This window comes from Takifugu rubripes, chromosome 22 (assembly GCF_901000725.2).
Source record: "Takifugu rubripes chromosome 22, fTakRub1.2, whole genome shotgun sequence".
Classification (NCBI taxonomy): domain Eukaryota; kingdom Metazoa; phylum Chordata; class Actinopteri; order Tetraodontiformes; family Tetraodontidae; genus Takifugu; species Takifugu rubripes.
Genome location: NC_042306.1, coordinates 9,397,220 through 9,418,840, shown reverse-complemented (window position 1 = coordinate 9,418,840; position 21,621 = coordinate 9,397,220). Strand labels below are relative to the sequence as shown.

Here is a 21,621-nt window from a genome sequence, read left to right as displayed (position 1 = left end):
AGTAAGTAATTATTGTTTCAAGCTTATGAGTCCACTTTAAATGCAATCTCAGTAAAGTCATGCTTGATATTGAAAAGTAAACACTGCACTGAGCAGCTGTTCAGAATTACTTTGCGGTATAAAGTGCCAGGTGTAATGAGGCTGTTTGTTCTGATGACAGTATTTATATTAGGACCACTTTTAGGATCTAAACACTGCGTATCCAAACTTAACTTAATTACAGTCAGTATTCAGCTTGTCTGACAATGACTTGAAATGGCTTTCATGTGATTTTATTATATAATAAAGCTGCAGATAACACAAAGCATATGGTAGTTCTGCATTCCTATTTAATCCAATTTTCTTATGTAAAGTGCATTCAGTGAGTGAGTGATTTATGGTACTCCATGTAGGGGAGATTTATCTGGTTTGTCATGTCAAAACACCGCTCTCCATCAGTCCTGAACCCAGTTTTCTTCTAAGAGGGTGAATTTTTTTTTTTTTTTTTTTAAATAAATATCATTTTTCTCTGAATGGTTTAGACACCGTGCCAACTTTAATGTGGTGTTCGTTGTTGCGAGGGCTGGAAAAAAGCAGCTCATAACCCTCGGGGCAGCCTGCGGAGAGCTTTCCAATCAACACACCAAACAGCGCCAAGGTATATGTTTAAAACAAAACTGTTTTCATGTTCACTCACCGTAGCAGTGATGAGTGGACCATGGAGCTGCGCGTAGAGCAAAGCCTCATTAACGTGCCCCCTGACCCCGAGGAGGGCTAATTCCAGGCTGTGGTGCCCAGCTGTGGCGTGGGTTAGCTGCTCTAACAGGCTAGTGTACCTCCTCCAAGGCTGATCGAGCTCAGACACACTGGCCAGACAGCCCCGCATCACATTCAGACAGTAGCCCACACAAGGTTTGATCAACGTCAGGCCCCTGCAGTGCGAGCAGTAGACCATCTTCACCAGGCCTCTCACACACTCTTTGCTCAGGCTGATGTGTTCCGTGGCGTTCATCACCTCCAGGCCCTCCTCCAGGGCCAGGCCAAGTTGTCGGCCCACTCCCAGGGCCCCAGATAGCTCTTGGGCCATGACGGCTGGATGAGGCCCGAAAGGGTTGACGTCCTGTCTGATCATACGGAGACAGTCACCCATATCGCTCATTGTGCCGCCCTGAATTCCTGGGTTGATGAGGCGTGTGTAGGTGAGCGGGAAGAGGTTGTTAAAGAACTGGTGAACGGATGCCTCCACCGAGACGTTGGCCCCGCGGAGGTAGAGCGAGAGCGAGGAGAAGAGCTGGTTTACGTGGGGGAGGGCGTGGCGGGACATCGGCGTGTAGGTCCCCTCCAACAACGAGCTGAGGTGTCCCTGAGAGAACGATAGAAGATACTGGAACATGTCTGTAAAGAGAGGAAGAGAAACAGAGAGAAGAGAATGAAGGGTGAAGAGTCAGATCAATCTGATCACATGATCTATAGGCTTCAAACTCATATCTCAACTGTGACTCCTGTCCAGCTGAGGTCGACCTTTGTCCATAGGGCTATAACTGTGGACAATGGACATTACAATATTTACAAAATATTTGCACACTGTAGTATATTTTCTTTTTACATTTTGTATTTTTGGTTTTCTACCTGTGTAAAATTCAGAGTGACTCAAGTCAACATGTGTTAATGTATAGCTGACAAGTCTTAATGTTACAGGTGACAAATCTTGAATCGTAATTCCATCCCAGTAGGTCAGACAGCAAAACCAGTCAAATTAGCCTGTGCGGGATTCAAACATAATGTCGTGTATGGAGCCATCAACTGAATTAACCCAATAAATGTGTGTGAGAAAGAGGGATGATGACGATGATAATGATGATGATGTAAGAAGGAATAACCATCTGTTTGGATTTAGCTTTTTTTTTTTAAAAAACTATATATGACAAATTCGCCGTCTCTCATGCACACACGTAATTTGCGTCATTTGCTTATGTCATTTCCTTGGAAAGCGAAGCTGTAAAGCAATAAATGACGTCAGTCTAGAGGCTGATTGGTGCCAGTGAAGTACGCGTTGTGGATACGACAAGGACGCCCCCCCCCCCACACACACACCGCGATGAAGAAGGTCAACCAGAAAAAACGGTGAAGAACGCAAGGTCATTGGTGCCTTACATACAATCCAACTCATCCTTTCCACGGCCTTCGCGACCCCTCCGTTTCCTCTAACCAGCAGCTCTCCACGTGCTCCCCTCTGCACGAGACTGAGTGGGGCCGCGTGTGTGTGTGTCCGTGTGTTTGTGTATTCATGTTGCGGACGCAACACAGCGGCTCCTCTGGGAATCGATGTCAGTTTAAAAGCATGCCAGGACATGAAGGAGCATGAGCAACTGTAACGTTGGGGTGGGGGGTGGAGGGGGGTTGAGAGGGGATGCCAATACACACCCTTCCTTCTCCTGATTGTGGCCGTCATTCTGCACACATTCAGACATGGGGGGGGGGCTAAAATAGAAAAATATAAGCGTTCACTCCAATCAGGGGACAAACTATTCTTTATTGTTTCCTGTAATCATTGTAATCACACATTACGCATGCGTTTTGGTCATTTTGGTGTGTATGCGGGTCCCAATTCAGATGTTGGGCCGATTTAGGACAATTATAACAGTAAATGAAAAGGCAGACGCTGACATTTAAGTTTAAATAGACAGGCTGAAATTTTGGGTTGCGCTTTACTAATTACTGGGAAACGAATGTGTCAGCGTAAGGACCTTACAAAGGTACTGACACTGATTTGTGTGTGTGGGTGTGTGTGCACGCGTGTGTCCAGCCCCTCCCGTCTTACAGACAGAAGGATAACAACAGTCATGCCCCCCCCAACAGCTGCACTAATATGATCGCTGTCTGTTAGCCTTGGGGACTCCCCACTGGCCGGTAAAAGGCACGACTCATTTGCAGCACTCCAGCTAACACCATTGCCGTATTCAGAGCGGCTACTTCGCAAATCACCCTCCAACGTGCAGCTAGCTGGGACTTTAAGAGCTGCCTGTGACACATAAAAGTCGCAGACAACAGAAGCAGCGGCTGGTCGGGCATCTTTAAGTGGAAAAGTTGAGAGTCCGACTAACGGACAAGGCAAAAAACTGTCAAATGAGTAAACTCTAGCTAAAGTCAGGCTGACGGGCGAGTTACAGTTTCGGTTCCACTTCATTTGTCTGCCTGTGTGGCTACAGAGACGGTGCCAGATTTAAGTCCGTCTTCTTGCAGCAAGCCACAAGGCTCACTGGCCGCATGGCCTTTACACCATCAGATGCACCCAAAGGCTCAAGTTACATGGCATAACATAATGTTATTAGAGAGTTATCATGCTCAGCAATTCCATGGTGTAATCTTACTCACTGCAGGACTAAGTGAGTTCAAACTAGCTTCTTCTACAAGAGAAAAGCAAGACTGTTTAACTGCATGGGGATTTTTTTATTTATTTCTGGTAGGATGTTTGTGCAGGATGTGCTAATAAAAATGGGTTTTATTTCCAAAGAATGTATCATAAATTGACCAAAAAACCAGGGGGGAAAAGGGGGTGTGAGACTGTTAAAGAAGCAACTGAAGTTCCTGACAAGAAAAACAACTACTGTACAAGTGGATTCCACCTGAACACACACCGACATCTGGATCTGTTTGGCCCCCGGGACCTGAGCCCTACCCGGACTTTCCGTGTCATCCTCTGCAAATCCGACAGTCCACCTTTTTTATTCCTTCTGACAAAACACGATAATAAGGAAATAAAATAACGGAGAGCATGATTCATTCCATGTCAGCATCCCTTCGTCCCTGCTCTCCGTCTGGGAATCTCCCACGATCGCATGGATCCTGATTTGTGTCCAATCAAGGGCAATCGCTGTGGCCTTTTTCTTCTCTTTACAGCGCGAGCAAACGGGGAGACAACCGAAAAACAAGAAAACCAACAGCTTTTGAGGTCTACGACGACCAGAGCATGATGCTCATTTTGGGTTTGCTGTGCCTGGGAATGGATTTGACCACACTCCATTCCGACACACACACAGTTGTGGGTGGCTATCATTATCATGTCACTGTCTCTCATCAGGGAGCTTCTTGGTTTGCTGGGCCACTGTTATTTTGCATGAAGCAATTATCTTCCACTTCCAGTCCAAGATTTAAATGCATAATTGCCAGGTTAACCATAGAGGAATAAATGAGCGCGTTTGTTTAAGCTGCAACTCCGCGTGGTGGATCTGAGCTGCTTGGAATAAGCAAGGTGTAAAAAATAAAAATAAAATGAATAAATTGAATTGTGGAAAAGAGGACCCTCTATATAGAGGGTGTTGTGTCCCTGTAAGGGGATATGACACCATATTTCCAACAGTGCCGTGCAAAAGGCCACCGACTGAGGTCACTGCTTGTAATCACACAGTAAGCACACACGTGCACGGCAACCCAGCGTTTCAGTTGCAAAATCAAACGTCGAGTGTTTCATGGAGTTGATTCTTCAAGTCCGAACTTTCAATAGACAGATTAATACCTCCAGAAAATTGGTCAGACAGTGATACTGGAGAGATACCTATAGCCTTCATGCCGGGTACTTCCACATTTAAGAAAGGGTGGTAGTGTGTTACACAGCTTTTGTGCCATATCTAGACGGTCTGAATTACACAATAAAGTCCCAGATTGCTAGCTTTTCGTTATAGCAACACGCATTGAGATTAGAAGTGATGCATATTTGTGAGTAGCTGTCATATCTAATAGCCTGAGGCTAACATTATCACCTAGCTTAAATATATGTTGTTGACGACAGCTGGAGAGACCTCGTGGCGCTACGTTTGAGTGGTTACCTACCAGACCAGTGGCATCTATCCAAGCTTTATAATTTTAACATTTGGCAGCAGGAATGAAGCATATAGTAGTATGGTAGCATAACCAGTTCAGTAATTGGCTTTAGCGCAATTCAATTTTCTGTCAGGCCCTGGGATTCTGTAAAACAAATCACAATTTAGAAACAATTTTGATTGTGTCAGATCCTATATAAATAAAGATTGATTGACTGATTATTGTACATTACTACATTTTTGGGTGCCACGTAGCTTGACTTGGTGTTTAACTGGACATATTTTCACAGTATTCTTGCACAGGTGTGAATTAGCAATAGCAATTAGCAACGATAGCTTGCAGTTTGGCTTCTTTAAGTTAGTGTTGGAACATTACTGGTTGACCTACGACTTCACGGACTGTAAAAATTTAGAAGCCCAGGTAAAGTGGCACCAGCATTGCTTGTACATGGGGCACTTTCTGCCCACTCTACGTTTTGTGCAGATGAGACACTGTCGTCGTGTTCAGCCATCTTCTTCTGTTGAAGCTCCTCTGTTTACATTTTTACATGCAGTCCCGCTTCAGAACATTCTTCCCGTCTGTATACATGCAGGAGTAGATCAACGCTCAGTGGAATTCAGTCAAGCCGACACTTAAAGGTCCAGTTTTGGTCAGTCATTTCTTCTTTTTTTTCATTGTCAGCACACTGACTGAGAAAAAGATGTGAACAGTGATATATGATGATGGCATCCTATCATAAATCTACTAGTTAGTAGTTGTAATTTCTTTACTTCTAAAGAAACCTAATGAAACAATTTGACAACAACCTTGACTGACAACCAGAATAGCAGCACTATTATCAGAATACTACAGGGGTGGCAAAATATGCGGGTTTGAACCTGCGTTCATATTATGATAAAATAGGCTGCAAGTTCTCTTGGGTCTGTCCTATCGTCTTTATCAGTTCCAATACAACCTGTCAGGCTGACATCACGCTCAAAGCACTTTAATCCTGCAGCAGGCTTGAGTTTCACGCAGGTCACCATGTAGATGACATTGTAATACTTGTAGGATACATAGCCCCGTTTTAATTAGTACAAATACTGTAAAGGGCCAACTCGCACTCTCCGCTGGTCATCTTGGGTTACGGTGGCGCGCGGCAGTGCCAGGCAGTCTCCCACGCTCTAACTTTACACTCCAAAATCTAATGATAAACTATTAATAAGTCGGCTAATTAATCTGCTGATGTGTCTTGGATCGAGCGTGTGGAAAAGTGCGCGTCTAAAGAGGGACCGTGACTCATCACTCAGAAACCACATGGAGACATGCTGCTCGTGCAAATTTGTCCTGCACACAGGGAGCGGCTCCAGAACTGTGTGTGTCTCTCAGCCCCCTAAAAAGTAAAAGATCGCGATCGCAACGTCCTGTTCGAATGCAAAAATTCGGCAAACTCTGGGCCCAAATCCTCGGATCGGATCAGAGGTGCGACAGGTGCTGTAATAATGACTCCTTCTGCATTCCAGTAATTACAACAGCAGCTAAGCAATATGAAAACCCTGAAACATAAACAATACCATGGATGCCAGGGGCGTTTGGGGTGCTATACCGTGATAGGGCGGGGGGGGGATTCAACTGTTGTGGTGGTGGGGGGGGGTCACTCCTCTCCATCCAGGCCAAAGTAGGGAAACATGAGAGAAGGCAGGGAATGAGCAGATGAGAGAAGGACGGGGACACAGGAGACCGGGGAGCAGGGTGAGGGGGCTGGAGGGACGGGGTTGTTCAACTGGCGTATACCATAAAGGGCGAAATGTGGAGGGCCAGACGGAGGGCAGACCGCTGACAGACTGATGGACAGCACCTCTGGTCCTAAACATTAATAGTGACATCAGGCCTGTGGAGACCCCCTGATTACTCTTTTGGTTTACTGGTATATAAATCACAATGTCTGGGTTTAATAGGGTGTTGCATCAGGATCGGGGGGGTGGGGGGGCAGAGGACATTAAAAGTCAGTGATCTGTCACATAAGTACACGGCTTAAAGATTTTATAGCATTTGAACTCCTAAAACACTGTTATGATCCTGAGAGAGGAGAATAGTGCACTGCTAATATATTAATACTTGATATATCATCCATCTAAAACCACAGTAGTGGCAATAAATGCAATTCCAAGTAAAACAAACAAACTACACCATATAAACAAGAAACGATCCAAACAGAGGCGTGAGAGGAATAATGAATACTAAATGATTCTCCACTGTTCCGAACAGGCCCGGTTCTTGTGATTCGGGGGCTCTTTAGGCTTTGAAATGAATTGAAGCCTGGGTTACTCAGTCAGTTACAAAGCTGTTCTCACCCCCAGTCGGCAATCAACGTCCGGCTGCTCAGATGGCGCACAGGTGCGTCACGCAAGAGCCTATCATTTATTCCTCAAAAGGCAAATCGCTTGATGCCCTTGACCAAAACACAATCATTGAAAAACTTTGAGCCCTTCTTTTTTGTCTGGATACAAGAACACGACAGGACAGAAACTAAAATAGGAGTTTCCGAAGCAGAAATTCAGGAGACGGAAAAAGTGGTGTTTGATTTAAGCACCATCCCGTGCAAACTCCTTTTGGCAGTAGAGCTAGTTTAATAAGCCTTCCTGGCTGGAGCGGCGCATGTTTGGGCGGGGTCAGAGCAACATTTATAGTCAGCCTCCTCCTCTGGAACACAACAGATGAAAGACCGGAGGATCAGTTCATAAAGCCAACCGCTGGGACTCCTTAATGGTACGCTAGGAGCCGCAGAGGCGAGGAGGAAGAATGAGAGGAAGCGACCGTGTCCAACTTGGGGCGTATTAGGGAAAATGAGCTGACTTGAATGGTTGGCGTGATGAAGTGAGCTGGCCAGTTCCAGCCCACTACGGGCTGAAGTAACATCGTGACTCACAATGCAGAGACATGTAGATCGCATCAACATCTCATCAGTGATTCATTAAAAACCCGTAATGGACACGCTCCCACGGGCAGCCGATGGCTTCCTTTATTCCCCTCTGCTACATTTTACCAATAATTGGTCCCTGCAGATTTTTCCAAGATTCTGTTTTTTTAAAAAAAAAAAGTCCACCATTAGTCATTAAGCTGGGGGAAAAAAAGAAATGTGGAAATGTTAATCAAAGGAGAAATCTGTCTTCCGGTTTTGGACGGTTATCTGCTCTCTGCGGACACTTGAGCACATGCAGAACCGCATCTCGAACTTGCACACAGGGGTGCAGCAGAGGCAGACGGGACAGACTGGACCAATTCTCCAATGTGGAGGACAAATCCCACCAACTAAAGACAGATGAAATGGCCAAAGAGCCAAATTCTTTGGACAAAGAATAAGCCCCCAGAGGTACGAGTTCTTCTGATTATCGTGACACATCCTGGATCTCGCCGCACTAACACAGCTAAACGCAGACAGATTAGGTTTAGTCTACACGGGGACTATTTTGTTTAGACTGGGTAAGAAGCGGTGTCAAGAAAACATCTAAAAATCTTCCCGGCGAGAGAAAAGATTGGTTTGCCTAGAAAAAAAGGGGGGGAAGCATCTAATTTCCATGCAAGAATGTGAAATTATGGTCGAGGGACTGGCGACAGGCTAATTTATCCAGGGTTCATGTTAGCAGAGGAATCCGGTGTTATATCGGAGCAGACGATGGTTTCCGTGGAGGTCCAGATCTGTTGCAGAACCTGGAATTAAGAGCGAAGTGAGGTGACAGAATACATTTTTGAATTTATTGTTTCATTCTGCGGAGTGCTTTCTTGGCAGTCGGGTTGCGTCTGACACATGAGCGCTCCGTGCCCTCCGCATGCCAACGAGTAAGCAGCTGGCGCGGCGCCCGCCTAAACCCGCCGCGCTCGGGTGAAGCAACCGTTGCTGCAGCAGGAGAACGACGCTGCGCACGGAGGGAGAGGCTTGTTGGGGTTCAACGCACATGTAAGCACGCTGGTGCACTCTGAAGCTTTGGTTTTACCCTCTAAGCCCCCACTTTTTTCAGGTGAAAATGCAACGCTTCCGTTTTGGCTGCGCAAAAAATGCCTGAAATCTGAGGTACTAAAATGGGCTCCAGAGAGGAGAGTCTTGTAGTAGCTTGCAGGAGTACTCACAGACCATAAAAAGGCGTAGAAGTAGAACATTGAGTGTGGAACTCCTCGTCCTGGTTTGTTACCGCTACCCACTGGTCTGGCATGTGTGCTGCAGCGTATTGGTGGTCTGTGTGATTGTTCTTGATTGTTGTCATCTGCATGGGAAACCGTTTTGCTATGGAATCGGAAAAAAACGTCGCGTAAATGGGGCCTGAAAGGGGGAAGCTGAAATGCAGATGTAATTAGAACTTTTAACATGATTTTTATGACACTCAACCTTTCTCACTTTGTTTTTTCCCCTTCTGTCTCAGGATTACCCACAGGGCTAGAAACACCTTTAGTTTCACCGGAAGCCTACGGCTTGTTCACACATACACACAGTATTACATGCACAACAGTGTCAATGTGACTAACTCCAGTGGTGGATCCATAAACACATTTTCCCTGCACTCCTTTATGATTAAATGAGACGTTCAGGGACAGATTCCGGATATCCTCCCTAATTTAAGAATGAGCTCATGGCGCAGTGCAATGTCATCCTGTGTCCAAGCGTCTGCCTCTGGAGCAATAACCTGTCGGTCAAAACATCTGCAGACACGGAGCGCCCGGGAGAGGGAGAAAATTATGACGTGACTTGAGATTGGCTTGCGAGATTTCAGGCAGCGAAACTCGCCAGAATGCAGAGATTATGATATAGATAGACCGACATGCATGCAATAAAACATAAAAAGTGTGTCCGCAAGAGCCATACAGTGAGTCATCCTTAGTGCACGTGGATTCACACACATAACTCCCATAATAAATGTATGGTGACTGAGAACAGCAGAAGGAACAAATAAAAAAATGCAGAGGGATGGTTTGATAAATACTTGTAACTGAAGTATTGTGCAATAAAATGACTAAACTCTAATTAAAATATTACATTAGACTATTGTGGAATTAAATAAGAAGATGCCTTTATTGGACAGAACGGTCAAAGAGAATAAAAACGAAACAGTTTTCTGGAAATAGTTATAATTCCTGGATTTAATCATCCCAACCACTGTTGCATTGTCATCTTCCAAGAGGTTTGATTTCCTGTTTGCGCCGCCACAGCGTGGAGAATTTATATGGCAAGAAAATTTATATGACAAGTTGATTCAGGATTTAAACGTTACAGGTGTAGGTTTAGAAATGGGATTCAAGGAATCGGCTTTCCGCCCAGCACGAATAAATCATTAATACTAAATAACAAAAACCCTGGAAGCCGACTTCAAGTGTTCGTAAATCTAGAGCCAGGTCCAAAGAGGTGGTGGAGAGATTCTCTCCATCTCCCCAGGCCGGCGCAGCGGATGCCAGAGAGTTCTTGGATGATGACACAACTCTCGGCTAATTACATCGCCTCGATATGCGGAAGGTGGCGTCCTTGTGACGGCCTTTTTTTCCCCCTTCTCTGTCTCTCTCCCGTTGTAGCACGTTCTCAAATGAACATCCCATCTCTTCTGTGAAGGGCACCTCCAGTTCTAAATGTGATACGCTGTCATCATTGATGAAGGGCCGTCCGGCCCAGGAGAGTGCGTTTCCCTGACAGGTATTTGTCAGCTCCTCTGTGGAGAACTTGAGCCACGAGGTGGTCATGCCGATTTGCACAGATGGTAAATATTGTACATGCTCACATGTATGAACACTTATGCCCAGAATGATGAAGATGGACACCATGAACCCACCCCCACACACACACACACACACACACAGGTGTCGTGGCCTTTAGCGCCGGGCTGTGTCCTCCGCGTATCAGTGACATTAGCGATCAGCAATTTCGTGACATCTGCTCCTCAGTGTGAGTATACAGTGAACCAGATACTTGGTCTCTTGCTCGTCATGTTGACTTGCGGTGCAGATGGACAAACAATTCCGTCAGACTGCAGCGCACAGGTGCACGTGGGACCTAGAAGAGTCATTTACACCGTGGCACTTTGGCAGTAATTAAAATTGGGGCTCCGTAGTAAGTCTGGATTAGCTGCGGGTAAAGGGAGGTTATTCAAGTGGCCAATCCATCTGTTCAACATCGGTTTAGCCAATCAGAGACCACAAAGAGGTGCTGAGATTACGCAAGATTCTGGAAGTCTGAAGCCCTCGATGGCGGGTTTATGCTGGTGGAGTTTCGACTTGGCAACGATCCCTACCCACCTCCAGGACCCTCTTTAACAGTCAACTTTGCCATGGATTGCCGAGACACTCTTCCTCTACACACAAAGTCTTTCATGATAGTTACATTTGCAGCTTAGTCAAACTATGGTTGTCGCTGTCTAAATGGACTTCTGTCTGTATATAAAACAGTATACATATATGGGAGTGTATTTAATTTATTCGATGGTGCCTCCACTGCGACAGGTGGCAATTTGCACATTTTCAGCTTGTTGGTATCGGACCATTTCCCAACAGGACCCAGACACTAGTCAATTGCACAGCAAGTACATTAGCAACCGAGGCGTCATGAAGCGTGTCTTTTTATGCGCACAAAACTGCACTCCGCGATCAGACGGCTTCTTCTGTTTAAGCTCTTCTGTTTGCCTTCCTACATGCTGTTCAACTTCCTGGCCAGAAATTGGCAGAGAAGATCTCATCCCGAGCGGATCGAGTTGCATTCGCATATCTGGGTGTGTAGCTCCAAACTTTGATTTCACTCAAGTGCGTGTTAAACGGTACTTTAAAAGTGCATGTTAAGTCGGATTAACGCAGTAATTCAGTTATTTTAGGCGTCCTGTAAAGCCACTGAGTGAGAATATAACACATTTAGTACCAGAAGCATGAAAAGTTCCCACCCTTTATTAATGCGAGACATGTTTATGGGGTCGTACTCTCAACATGACAACGCCCACACACGACAAAGCGCAGTAGGGCTTTTAGGCTGTTAAAACATTGATGGGCCAAAGAAAACAGTGACACACACACACACAAGGGCTTTCAAACACAAGCACAATCACACTACTTCGACACACACCATGTATTTTTATTGTCCTTTTGGCCAAACTTCAGCAATCAGCAGGAGCAATTCTGGGTTGAAAAACTAGGTCCAGTGTATAAAGAAACAAATACATCGGCTTGGCTTGTTGCTACAAGATTTATGGAGAGCCTGGAACAACGGACAGATAAGAAGCCGCTCAGAAAATAGCGGCTACATCACAAAGGAATTATCAAATAAACACGTCACATTAGGGGAGCGAAGTTTTCCGTCGGCAGGCAAGTGGCTTTGTGGTGAACTGCACATGATCCAATTAGGCTGACACGATACAAACAAACGGAAAAAGGAGGGTGGGAGAAAGCTTCCCCCAAATATTTCCCATTACCCGAATCGTGAATAATGATCATGTGGCAGCCAAATATCATATCCTAATTACTTCATGCAAGCCACTTGCTAAATCACATTCCTCCAGAGGCACACTGTCCTTAGAAGGCCTTGCAAATTGAGGGCTGGTGACATCATCATTTTAGGCGCCACTATACTAACGTTTCTATTGTTGCTCCATTGTTATTTTCCATCTTGGCTTGATTTGGACATGTGGAAGACCTGATTTTTATCCTGCAGACATGCTCAGACCTTAGGTAAGAGGGGAAAGATCCTAAAGATTCAAGAAAAAAAACAAAAGCCACGGAGAGCAGGACCACTTTTTAGACGCGAGAATTCAAACTGGTGCAGCTGACGATTTTTTCTAAGAGATTATTTCAAGTGTTGTTATTGATCCCCGTCATTATAAAAGAGCCCTGACCTGTCGGAGCACAGGCAGTCCGGAGAGTCGGCTGTGGTAACTGGCAACGGAACACTGGCAGTGGATCTGATGGGCCTTACGGGGTTGGGAGACGGGGGCATCTGTTCAGTTCATGGTTCCAATTAAACAATTTGTCATGTGCTTCAAGGCTTTTCTGAACGGCATGTGTGGTCTGGCCAGGCGTATTACGCTGTTGATGGGTAGGTGGGAGTGTAGTTGCTGGAAGAGGGGATGCTGACCAAAAGATTCCCAGCAGTTCATCATAACAGGATGATTATTGCTGCCCAGTTCGTTTGTCACTTGCTTTTAATGTTGTGGCTTATCGGGCTACAAGTTTCTGTCAAAATAGGAATTCCCATTATTCTATTTTCCATGAACTGTATTTTGTTTTATGAGCTTTGGGGAGCTCGGCCCCTTTCATAAGGAAATTTAGGGAATATGGCGTCTGAGCGCTCCTTTGTCTTATAAAAAGTAATTGCATGGTACCAAAATTGCTCTTCAAACATCCAAAGCACGTTTTCCACCCTGTTGTAATATACAGGAGGTTTGGATTTTCCCAAAAACATTTAAACTGAAATAAGACAGGAATAAAGCAACACAGCAGGCTGGTGGTCTGTGTGGGTCAGTTAGGTGCAGCACACAAGCTTTTAGCTGGCAAATGACTGAGCGCTTATAGATCGATTCCAAATCTAGTCTGTAAAATAAAGATGAGATTGGATAATGATGCTGCAGATCAGCTTCCAAAAAGGACCTGTGGTCCCTCCTTTTACCAGTTACCCTAAATGATTTTTCCCCTTCAGAGCATGACAGGAGAGGAGAGGAGAGGAGAGGAGAGGAGAGGAGAGGAGAGGAGAGGAGAGGAGAGGAGAGGATGCAGTCGACTGTGGGAACTCAGTGGGCTGTTTTTTGCATAAACTTGCTCATGTTTGGGGCCTGTAAGAATCAGCTAAAGGAGAACTCTAACACTTCTGCAACACATCCTTTCTGCCCATTGGGGTCTCAGACCGACCCCGGTGGGGCTCCTACATCCCAACACTTACCCTGGAAGGCGTCCGAGTGTCCAGAGAGAAGGTGCTCCAGCTCGTAGCTGTAGGAGTGAATATTGTGGATGGTTTCTCGTTTCACAGCAATGTGGTAGCTCTCCTCCATCTTCCGGGTGCAGCAGGAGGGACCCTGGTGCTTACAAACTGACAGATCCACATCTAGAAGAAAGAACAGTCATACCTTAATGCTCTGCCGAAACCTTTAAGTGCCTAAAGTTAACCTTAGTGTTGCACATTACCAACGCCAATCGTCATCTTTAATGTGACTGTATGATTCACTGTAAAAATAGACACCAGTATGCGCATAGACGGACAAGCTGAAAGTCCACTGGGAGACAGGAGGCACCATGGGAGGGTGAGAAAGTAGACCAAGAATTCATCCACGCTTCCTGCTATAAATATTGTCTCCGCTAAATATATAAATATCTTTGAAGTCAGACATTTGGATACATGTCGTCAAGACATATATTTGTTCGTGCAAGTGTGACCAATAAAGACGCGTAATACCGTGGGCGTGTTTTTTACAATCCAAACAATTATCTTTGACTTGCACGCACTCTTCAACACGCACGCACCGGTGCAGTTCATTAAGAAACGCTGTCTAAATCAGGACTGTTGTCGGCCAGAATATGCAGTTCGTAAAGCAGCCACACGAAGGCAATGACCTAACTCCGAACAGTGTGATCCAAATAGCAGAGAGGCACGGTTACATCAGCGACGGCGAGCGCGCCCCCGTCTGTGCCAGAGTCCTCTGCTTCTCACCAAGGCGTGGCAATATCGCCCAGGCTATTCACAAGCCCGCAGTCAGCGTGGAGTGTAAAAAACTACCCTTTCACGCACATTTCCCCGCTCTGGGATATTTCCGATGACATGATAATGCATTCTGATGTGTGCCGTGTGAAGCGGGGTGTTGGACGATGGGACGGGGGTGGCAGGAGGCAGGTGTTGTAACCCGAGCCTAAAGCATGGCCTTAGGACGGACCGCAAGACCAGTGCCTCACTGTCCAAATCCCTCCATGAAACACAATAGGGTTGCATTCTCGATCCCTCTTTCCCTTTCTGCCCCCTCTCTATTTGCCTGGCATATCCCAGTGAGGCCTGGGTGTCTCTTAATTACCCAGCGAGGCTCCATTTGTTCCCATCCCAGGGCCAGACAAGTGAAGTCATTACTGGTCGCTGTGCTCCTTCCAGCCCCTTTGCTCCATCTTTGCAGCGCTCCAGGATTTTTATTTATTACTTTCCTGGTTTCTGGAAGCCTTTTTCTTTTGCCATGCCAAGAATATCGGGACACCTCTGGGAGGAAGCTTGGAGTGTTAAAAGTTGGAATTTTTCTATCATCTAATAAGTTTCCACCTAATTTATAGGTTATGAAAATTTGGATCCCGAATAAATTTCCTTTAACCTGAATAAATGGGGACGTCATAGGTGTTCTCATTGAAAATGAGGGCATGTTCCACCTCCAACAACACGCAACTGCTGTCCCAGCAGGATGATCATTAGTCTACAAATTTAACCGAGGACCCCTCTTGTGTAATATTCATTAATCTCCAATAACACTCAATTATATGTCTAAACCGGTTCTCCTTACTGGTTGGCTCCTTCGCTCTTTTGTGCTTGCATGTCATCAGTGACAACCTGAATATCCAGGGACTCACGCTGGAATCCAGCCTGCTCCTCTCTGTCTCTGGTGAGTAGCTGCGTGGAGTAAGTGATACTCAGGTTTTGACAGCTACGTCCACTGCAGCAGTCAGGTCAGAGTGTTACAAATACACCAGGTTGCTTTCTGGACCCATCAGGAACTGAGCAGTAGCTGCTTCTGGGTTCCGGTCTTTGGATCTTGAGATATTTGACATTTTGCTGCCGCCATCAACCATGTCGTCAGCGGTGCCTGCAAAAATCGCATCAGCTTTGGTTTTGTTCCAGCCCGTATTTAGTAGACACGGTAACAGTTTTAAACATCTGGTCAGTGCAATTTTCTTCCATTATTCTTTGCGAACCTAAGCTCTGACAAATGTCTGGGGGTGGAAGGGTCTCTGGTGAGGAAATCAAAATGATTGCTTCTGAGACATTTGGATTTGGATGCATGCTCAATTAAATGTAGTAAGAAGGAGCTAAAGATGTTGTTTGCTTCTTAAGTTCTTACATATTTGCTTAACAATCAAAATATTACTGCTAAATAATTTGGGGAGTATGATGCATCTTCCTCCAGTATCCCATTTGCCGCACAAGAGTGGCGATCCTTCCAGGTGCCCTGTGTAGACGATCTGTTTAACCATTACCCCCAACCTCCAAAAGGCCATCTGGGACAAAAATAACACTAACACGCTATCGCGACTAACTGACCTCTTTAAAATGTCAATCAACCTGTGCTCGGGCTATAAGAGCACTGTCAAAAAAGAAAATAAGCCAGAACAGCACCAAAAAACAGCTAGCTAGGTCTAGTCCCTATGCTAGCTCCTCTTGTCTCAGCATTATCAAAAAGGTAAATGTTGTTTCATTTAAAACTGTCGTTTTAAATCACTTCTGCCCTTTGTGTGATTGAAATTGGCCACTGCTCGCTCAACCTGTCTAAACACACGGCACTTTGCGCTCCAGACGCGGTGTCAGCTCTGAAGCCTGACCGGCTTAATCGTCCTCAGGTGGCAAATACCTCCGGAGTAATTTGCCATATTAAAGTAACAGCTCAGGGGTCTTGACCTGTTATTGGCTGTTCCCTTCAGCAGCAGCTCGATGCCCTCCATTGGCGGGACCCCCCCCCCCAAAAAAAAGAGAGAGGGGAAGCAGCTCACTGCACCGGATAATAGCTAAACTGGAATTCCATTCTCAATATGCGGTGCTACAGTAGCAACATACTTTCCAGCACAGATCCATAAACCGGTGTCCCTGTTAAGTGAATTACATACAAGATTCAGCTCAAATCCCCTGAAAGCTCTGCAGAGATTGTTTGGATTTGGGATGTGTTGATGACCAAGAGGCTTGTGGTTTCCTGACATTCCTGTTTAGACACTTCTGAGAACAAGAATAACTTTGTTAGAAATTAGCCAATTACTGCAGGTAAACCCCACTCAACCACCACCACCCCCACTCGCCGCAGGAAGGAGGGTTCGTTTGAAGCTGCTGGGTCGGCTTGTTTACCCTGCGCAGATCTGCCGTATTTAGGATGGCCGGCGTTTAAAGAAAACACATCTCAAAGGGCCTTTGCCACACACCTGCATCTTTAATCAACCATGAAACACAGCTGGAATGTTTGGATTTGCCCAATTCCAGAGTGGCGGCCGCCAGCGGACAGGAGTCGGAAGGCTGGTGGACAGATGGACGGAGGCAGGAAGGAGGACGGAACGGCCGTGTTTACACTACATGAGATACTATGGTCTCATTTTGGGGCTGACATAGAAGAAAAGAGAAAGGATTGCAAAAAATAACGAATTGTACGAGAGGACAAGAAATAAGAAGGTTGCTGCAGTGTTTAATTATATGGGGGAGTTGACTACAACCAATCAAAGACCAGGCTTTGAGAGCCTTCGACTGTAGCGGACATAGGACGTGGCGATATGTGATAACACACCCGGTTCCCATTCCCGCACCATTAACTGTCAAACCTGCAGCCAGGTACTCCTGATATAAAACACTTACTCTTCCATACTAAAATAGCTGTTAATGACTCAGGAAATCCGATTTAAAATTGAGGCCGGCCGTGTTAGATAAGCTCCTCCCGATCTGATACGATGATCATATTAGAGAAGTTAGTTACCAAGGAACCAACGACTGGTCTCCCCTCTCTGTGAGGAGCCACGACAGGGAGCTACTAACTCAAGGATGAGCTACTTCATGTCAGCCAATATCGGCGTCCCCTTGGTAACGAGTCGTGGCCCAGGGCTTGCGACGACAGCAAAGCAAATATTTTAGGTTATCTAATTAGATACAGATGTACGGTGATGGGGAAGCAGGCTTAAAGCAGTCGGCTTAGTGTGAAGGCTCTAATCCATTAAGAAAAATGGAAATTGAATATATAATACAGACGCTCTTCATTGACACAGGAGTAAAACATCCACATGATTATTGATAAGTATCCAGAATGATGTTGTAATTGGATTTTAAGTCGAATAAATATTTTTCAGAAATAATGCAATGAAAACAGGCAGTCAATCTGTCTTTCTGGACCTATTTTTGCATTTTTAAGTCAGAAAAAAATAATTACACTATATACACATTCAAACACCTCTCAAAATAAGAAAACCTCAATTTAGTGTGGATTTCCAGGCGTGGGTGGGTGTGACCTGCTTTATCTCAAAGCTAGCGGAGTTTTTTGCGGACGTTCCTTCTGAGAAGTAAAAAGCAAACAAGCACTGAATACGATATCAAAGGGTGCGGTTGTTTCGTTTGAGATCATAACCAATTGGTTGGCCCTTTGGTTCCTGGCTGTCCTGCTCCTGACACTGGGGCAGCGATCTCTTCAGCCCCATGAATGAAGTGCAGCACTGTGCACTAAAAAACAAACAACAGTCGGTTAAAAGACCTGAAGTTTTTGCCACTTCAGATTTCAAGAGTTGCTTTTGTTGGCGTTGGATCTGAGAACTGAAGCTGAGAAGCAAATGCACACGCACGCACACACACGCATGTGTTTGGTCACCTTTGAAGACCAGTAAACTCCTGACCCAAAACAAGTGAATCGCAGCAATAGATAAAGCAGGAACCAGAGATGAGGCGACGGGACTGCAGCGGTTGTCACCTCTCAAACATCTCCTCGCAGCTTGATGCAGCCGCTCGTTTCTCAAACATTGGTTCTCACAACAACTAGAAAATAAAGCACTTAAAAGGGAACTAAAGCCTCCCATAGTTCCCTCTTGGGTCTAACAATCACAGATGATGCTACCATGTAGCTGCCGCTGATGCAGGGCAGAAAAAAGGAAATAGGGCAAAAGTCCTCATTTCAGACGTGGTCGCCTTCAGAAACCCACGTTTAGCTGCTGCCCGCCACGAAAATCCTCTGTTGCTAGTAGAGACGCCGCGCTACACAAACAGATCAAGTGGTTTGGATGCACCTCCTGGTATGCTTCCCACTCAGCTATCTGGGTGATACTTAAGCTGCCTCCAACCTGCATGTGACATGACTGCTGAAAGCAGTCTGGTCTGTGGAGATGGTCCCAGGGCTGTCCAGAATATACTGAGGAAAAAGTCAAGAAGAGAAGGATCAAGGTGCGAGGAAGCCCCTACGCTACAGCCGCAGCTTGATTTTCTAGTGAAGACGTAGCTGAACTCCAGCCTGAACCCTCTCACGCTGGATTTCATCTCCAGAACACATGACAAACAAACTAACAAGCGAGTTTTCCTCCCGCAAAAACCTTCAAAGCCGCTTTCAAATAAACCTGCTAAAAAAAAAAAAAAAAATAATAAAAAGTGGTTCCTGAAGATCATGAGCTCACCGCCCCAAAGAGCTGGTGTTAGCAAATCGCCGTTTAGATTGATAATCACCCATTTCCTCCCACAGGATTAGAGCCTCATCCATACTGGGATTGATCACACGAAACCGTCTGCTTCACCTTCAGTTGGTTCTATCACAAAATCCCTGACTCAGCGCTTCCAATGCGCTCCGAGGCTTTGAGCCAAGGGAAATTTGCAAAATATACATATATTTTATTCTTTCAAAGCAGGCTGCGATAAGAACTGAACTGGCGTGTGATCACAAGGATCATGCTTTAAACCAGACCAGATCAGCTCCAGATACTATACTGGTTCTTATTATACCGATTATTCAGTTTAATCGGAATGTGTCATATTGACATGGAGAGTCAAGAAAATGACAAATATTTTAAAAAGCGAGAGAGGGCTAATACAGGGAGACTCCATATCAGATAGTGGCGGCAGACAGTCTGTAGTCATCACCTCCTTCCCTTTTTAGAGAGCGCTCGCGTGCGTAAAGTGCCAAGTTGGAAGCAGTGGGAATTTCTTGTAATATTAAATATAGAAAAGTTCTAACCTCGCAATATTAAAGAATGATCTAAAAGTGCGCCCGCCGAGCCGCGAAGACCGCGTTTGTGCTCAGAGGAAGGTCGCTCACCTGTGCGAGGTGTCTCCGGGACGCGGCTCAGGGGCCCAACCTGACGCAGCTGGAACGCGGTCTTGACCTCATGACAGCTGTACGAGTTCACCTCGATCACATTCGCCGCAAATATCGCCGCTGACAGGATCCAAAGAGGGCCACGATAAGAGTTCACGCGTGGGGATAGTCCTCGGGACATTGCCGCATCTCACAGCAGGTATCGTAGAGGCGGACAGACTACCGTGGTCTTACTCCGGACTGTGGAAGAGCGCGGATATGGAGAGCAACTGAAGCAGCGACGATGAGTTTAAACATCACCGACATTCACATCATTGACTGGGGCGGTCGTGCGCGCTGGTTTTGGGGGGCTCTTCTGGTGGGCACAGAGAGAGCGCTGCGGGCTGGAGCCTGACTGTCCCACGTTCAACACTTTGCAGTGGTCGGCTGTCTGCGTGCCTGATTCCAAAGCGCACTCTCCCTCCCTTTCTGTTCACTTCAGCAACAGTGTGTGCCCCGAACGAAGCTCTCTGCATAATATCCCCCATGTAACACCACCTAGTTCAAACCGATCCAAAACTTTAGTTGCACAAATGAGACACAGATGAGCAGATTTGGTCCTAAATATTTAAATTGTAGGCTGCGCGCGTGTGTTTGTCGTATTCTTTTTAAAGACACATCTCTGAATCAGAATCTCAGCAACAGAATGCCCGACTTCTGTTGCAGGTGCAAGAGATTCTGCCTGCAGGATTTCTCACTGCTTGATTTTAAATGGATCATATCTTTCATAAAAACCGTCGTCAGTATCTTTGCTGCGCAACGTTTGTAGGCAAGTTTTCAGAGTGTGAGATAAATACAGTTGTGGCCAAATAATCACGATCATCTGGACAAAATGCCGGGATTTAAGGACCAAATAGCATTTAAAAAGATTGTTGTACAATTATTTGGACTGTGGGTAAAAGGGTATTGGAGAGCTGTTTACTATTCGAATTTATACCAGAATTAACACCAGTCCATCAGATCATCAAAATAATATTAAAGTTTTTTTTCCCCCCGATCCTTTGCAGTTGTCTCTTAAACTAAAAGCGAGATTTGACAGGTTTTTTTTTTTTTTTTTGTCATATAACAATTAAGTCTACTGGTCTTCATTTAGTGTTCAATACTACCCTCTTGTGGACATAATGTTGTATTGCATCAAGCCTCAATAATGTCTTAAATGTCAATGTCTTAAAATGAAAATAACTACTGTAAAAATGTCTAACCCGTGGAGAGCACACAAATATACATGCAAAACTTCGACTCCATTCTGTCAGAAAACTGATTAAATTAAAAAAAAAAAAAAAAGGTTTGCAAATGAAACATTGCATTTTAGGATTAAATAATAAATCTGTGGACCGCTTTCTTGGAGAACAGAGGAGTGGAGCCTCAAGTCTGTTTCCTTTGAGTGTCTGGATCTGGGCAAAAGATCAGGATGTCATCATACATTTCTTAAAAATTTATAGAACTTAATGCGCCATTCACCAGCGCCTGGAAGACAGCTGGAGCATGGCTTAGAACAAAAGGGATTATGAAGTGCTAGATGTGTAAAAGTCCACCTACGACTTTTCCACCAACTAAGTGTCCAGTGATAAAAGATGATTCGATTCCCTAACTTCCCTCTTTCTGTTTTTGGCAACATCCTCCCCATGTCTTTTCTCAGGAAAGGGATGTTCTCATCATGTTCACGTCGTTAGCTGAGCCCGAGCTTTTGCAAATCCATTCAGAAATATTTCACATAACGCAACAGAAATAGCGTCGCAGCTATTCTGAAGTCCTGACAGCAACGTTTCTTCTTGCGCCGACATTTAAAGATGCAGAAACCATTTTTTCCTGTTGCATTGGCAAGTCAGACGGAGTTAACTTGGCC

At 45.3% G+C, this 21,621-nt stretch overlaps 1 protein-coding gene across 2 annotated transcripts in view; it reads right to left on the bottom strand.

The window, feature by feature from the left end:
- The window catches only part of LOC101067285 (glypican-5-like), a 66,916-nt gene extending 46,635 nt beyond the window's left edge, over positions 1 to 20,281 (bottom strand). Inside the window, exons 1-3 of one of the 2 annotated variants that reach the window (XM_011616402.2) lie at positions 19,737 to 20,281; positions 13,676 to 13,837; positions 677 to 1,374 (exon numbers count right to left, since the gene is read on the bottom strand). In XM_011616402.2, the coding sequence (XP_011614704.2) occupies positions 677 to 1,374; positions 13,676 to 13,837; positions 19,737 to 19,917 (1,041 nt within the window). In that variant the 5' untranslated portion in view covers positions 19,918 to 20,281. The remainder of the gene's footprint in view (positions 1 to 676; positions 1,375 to 13,675; positions 13,838 to 19,736) is intronic. The other variant, XM_011616404.2, reaches the window with a different exon arrangement.
- Positions 20,282 to 21,621: the final 1,340 nt, after the last annotated feature.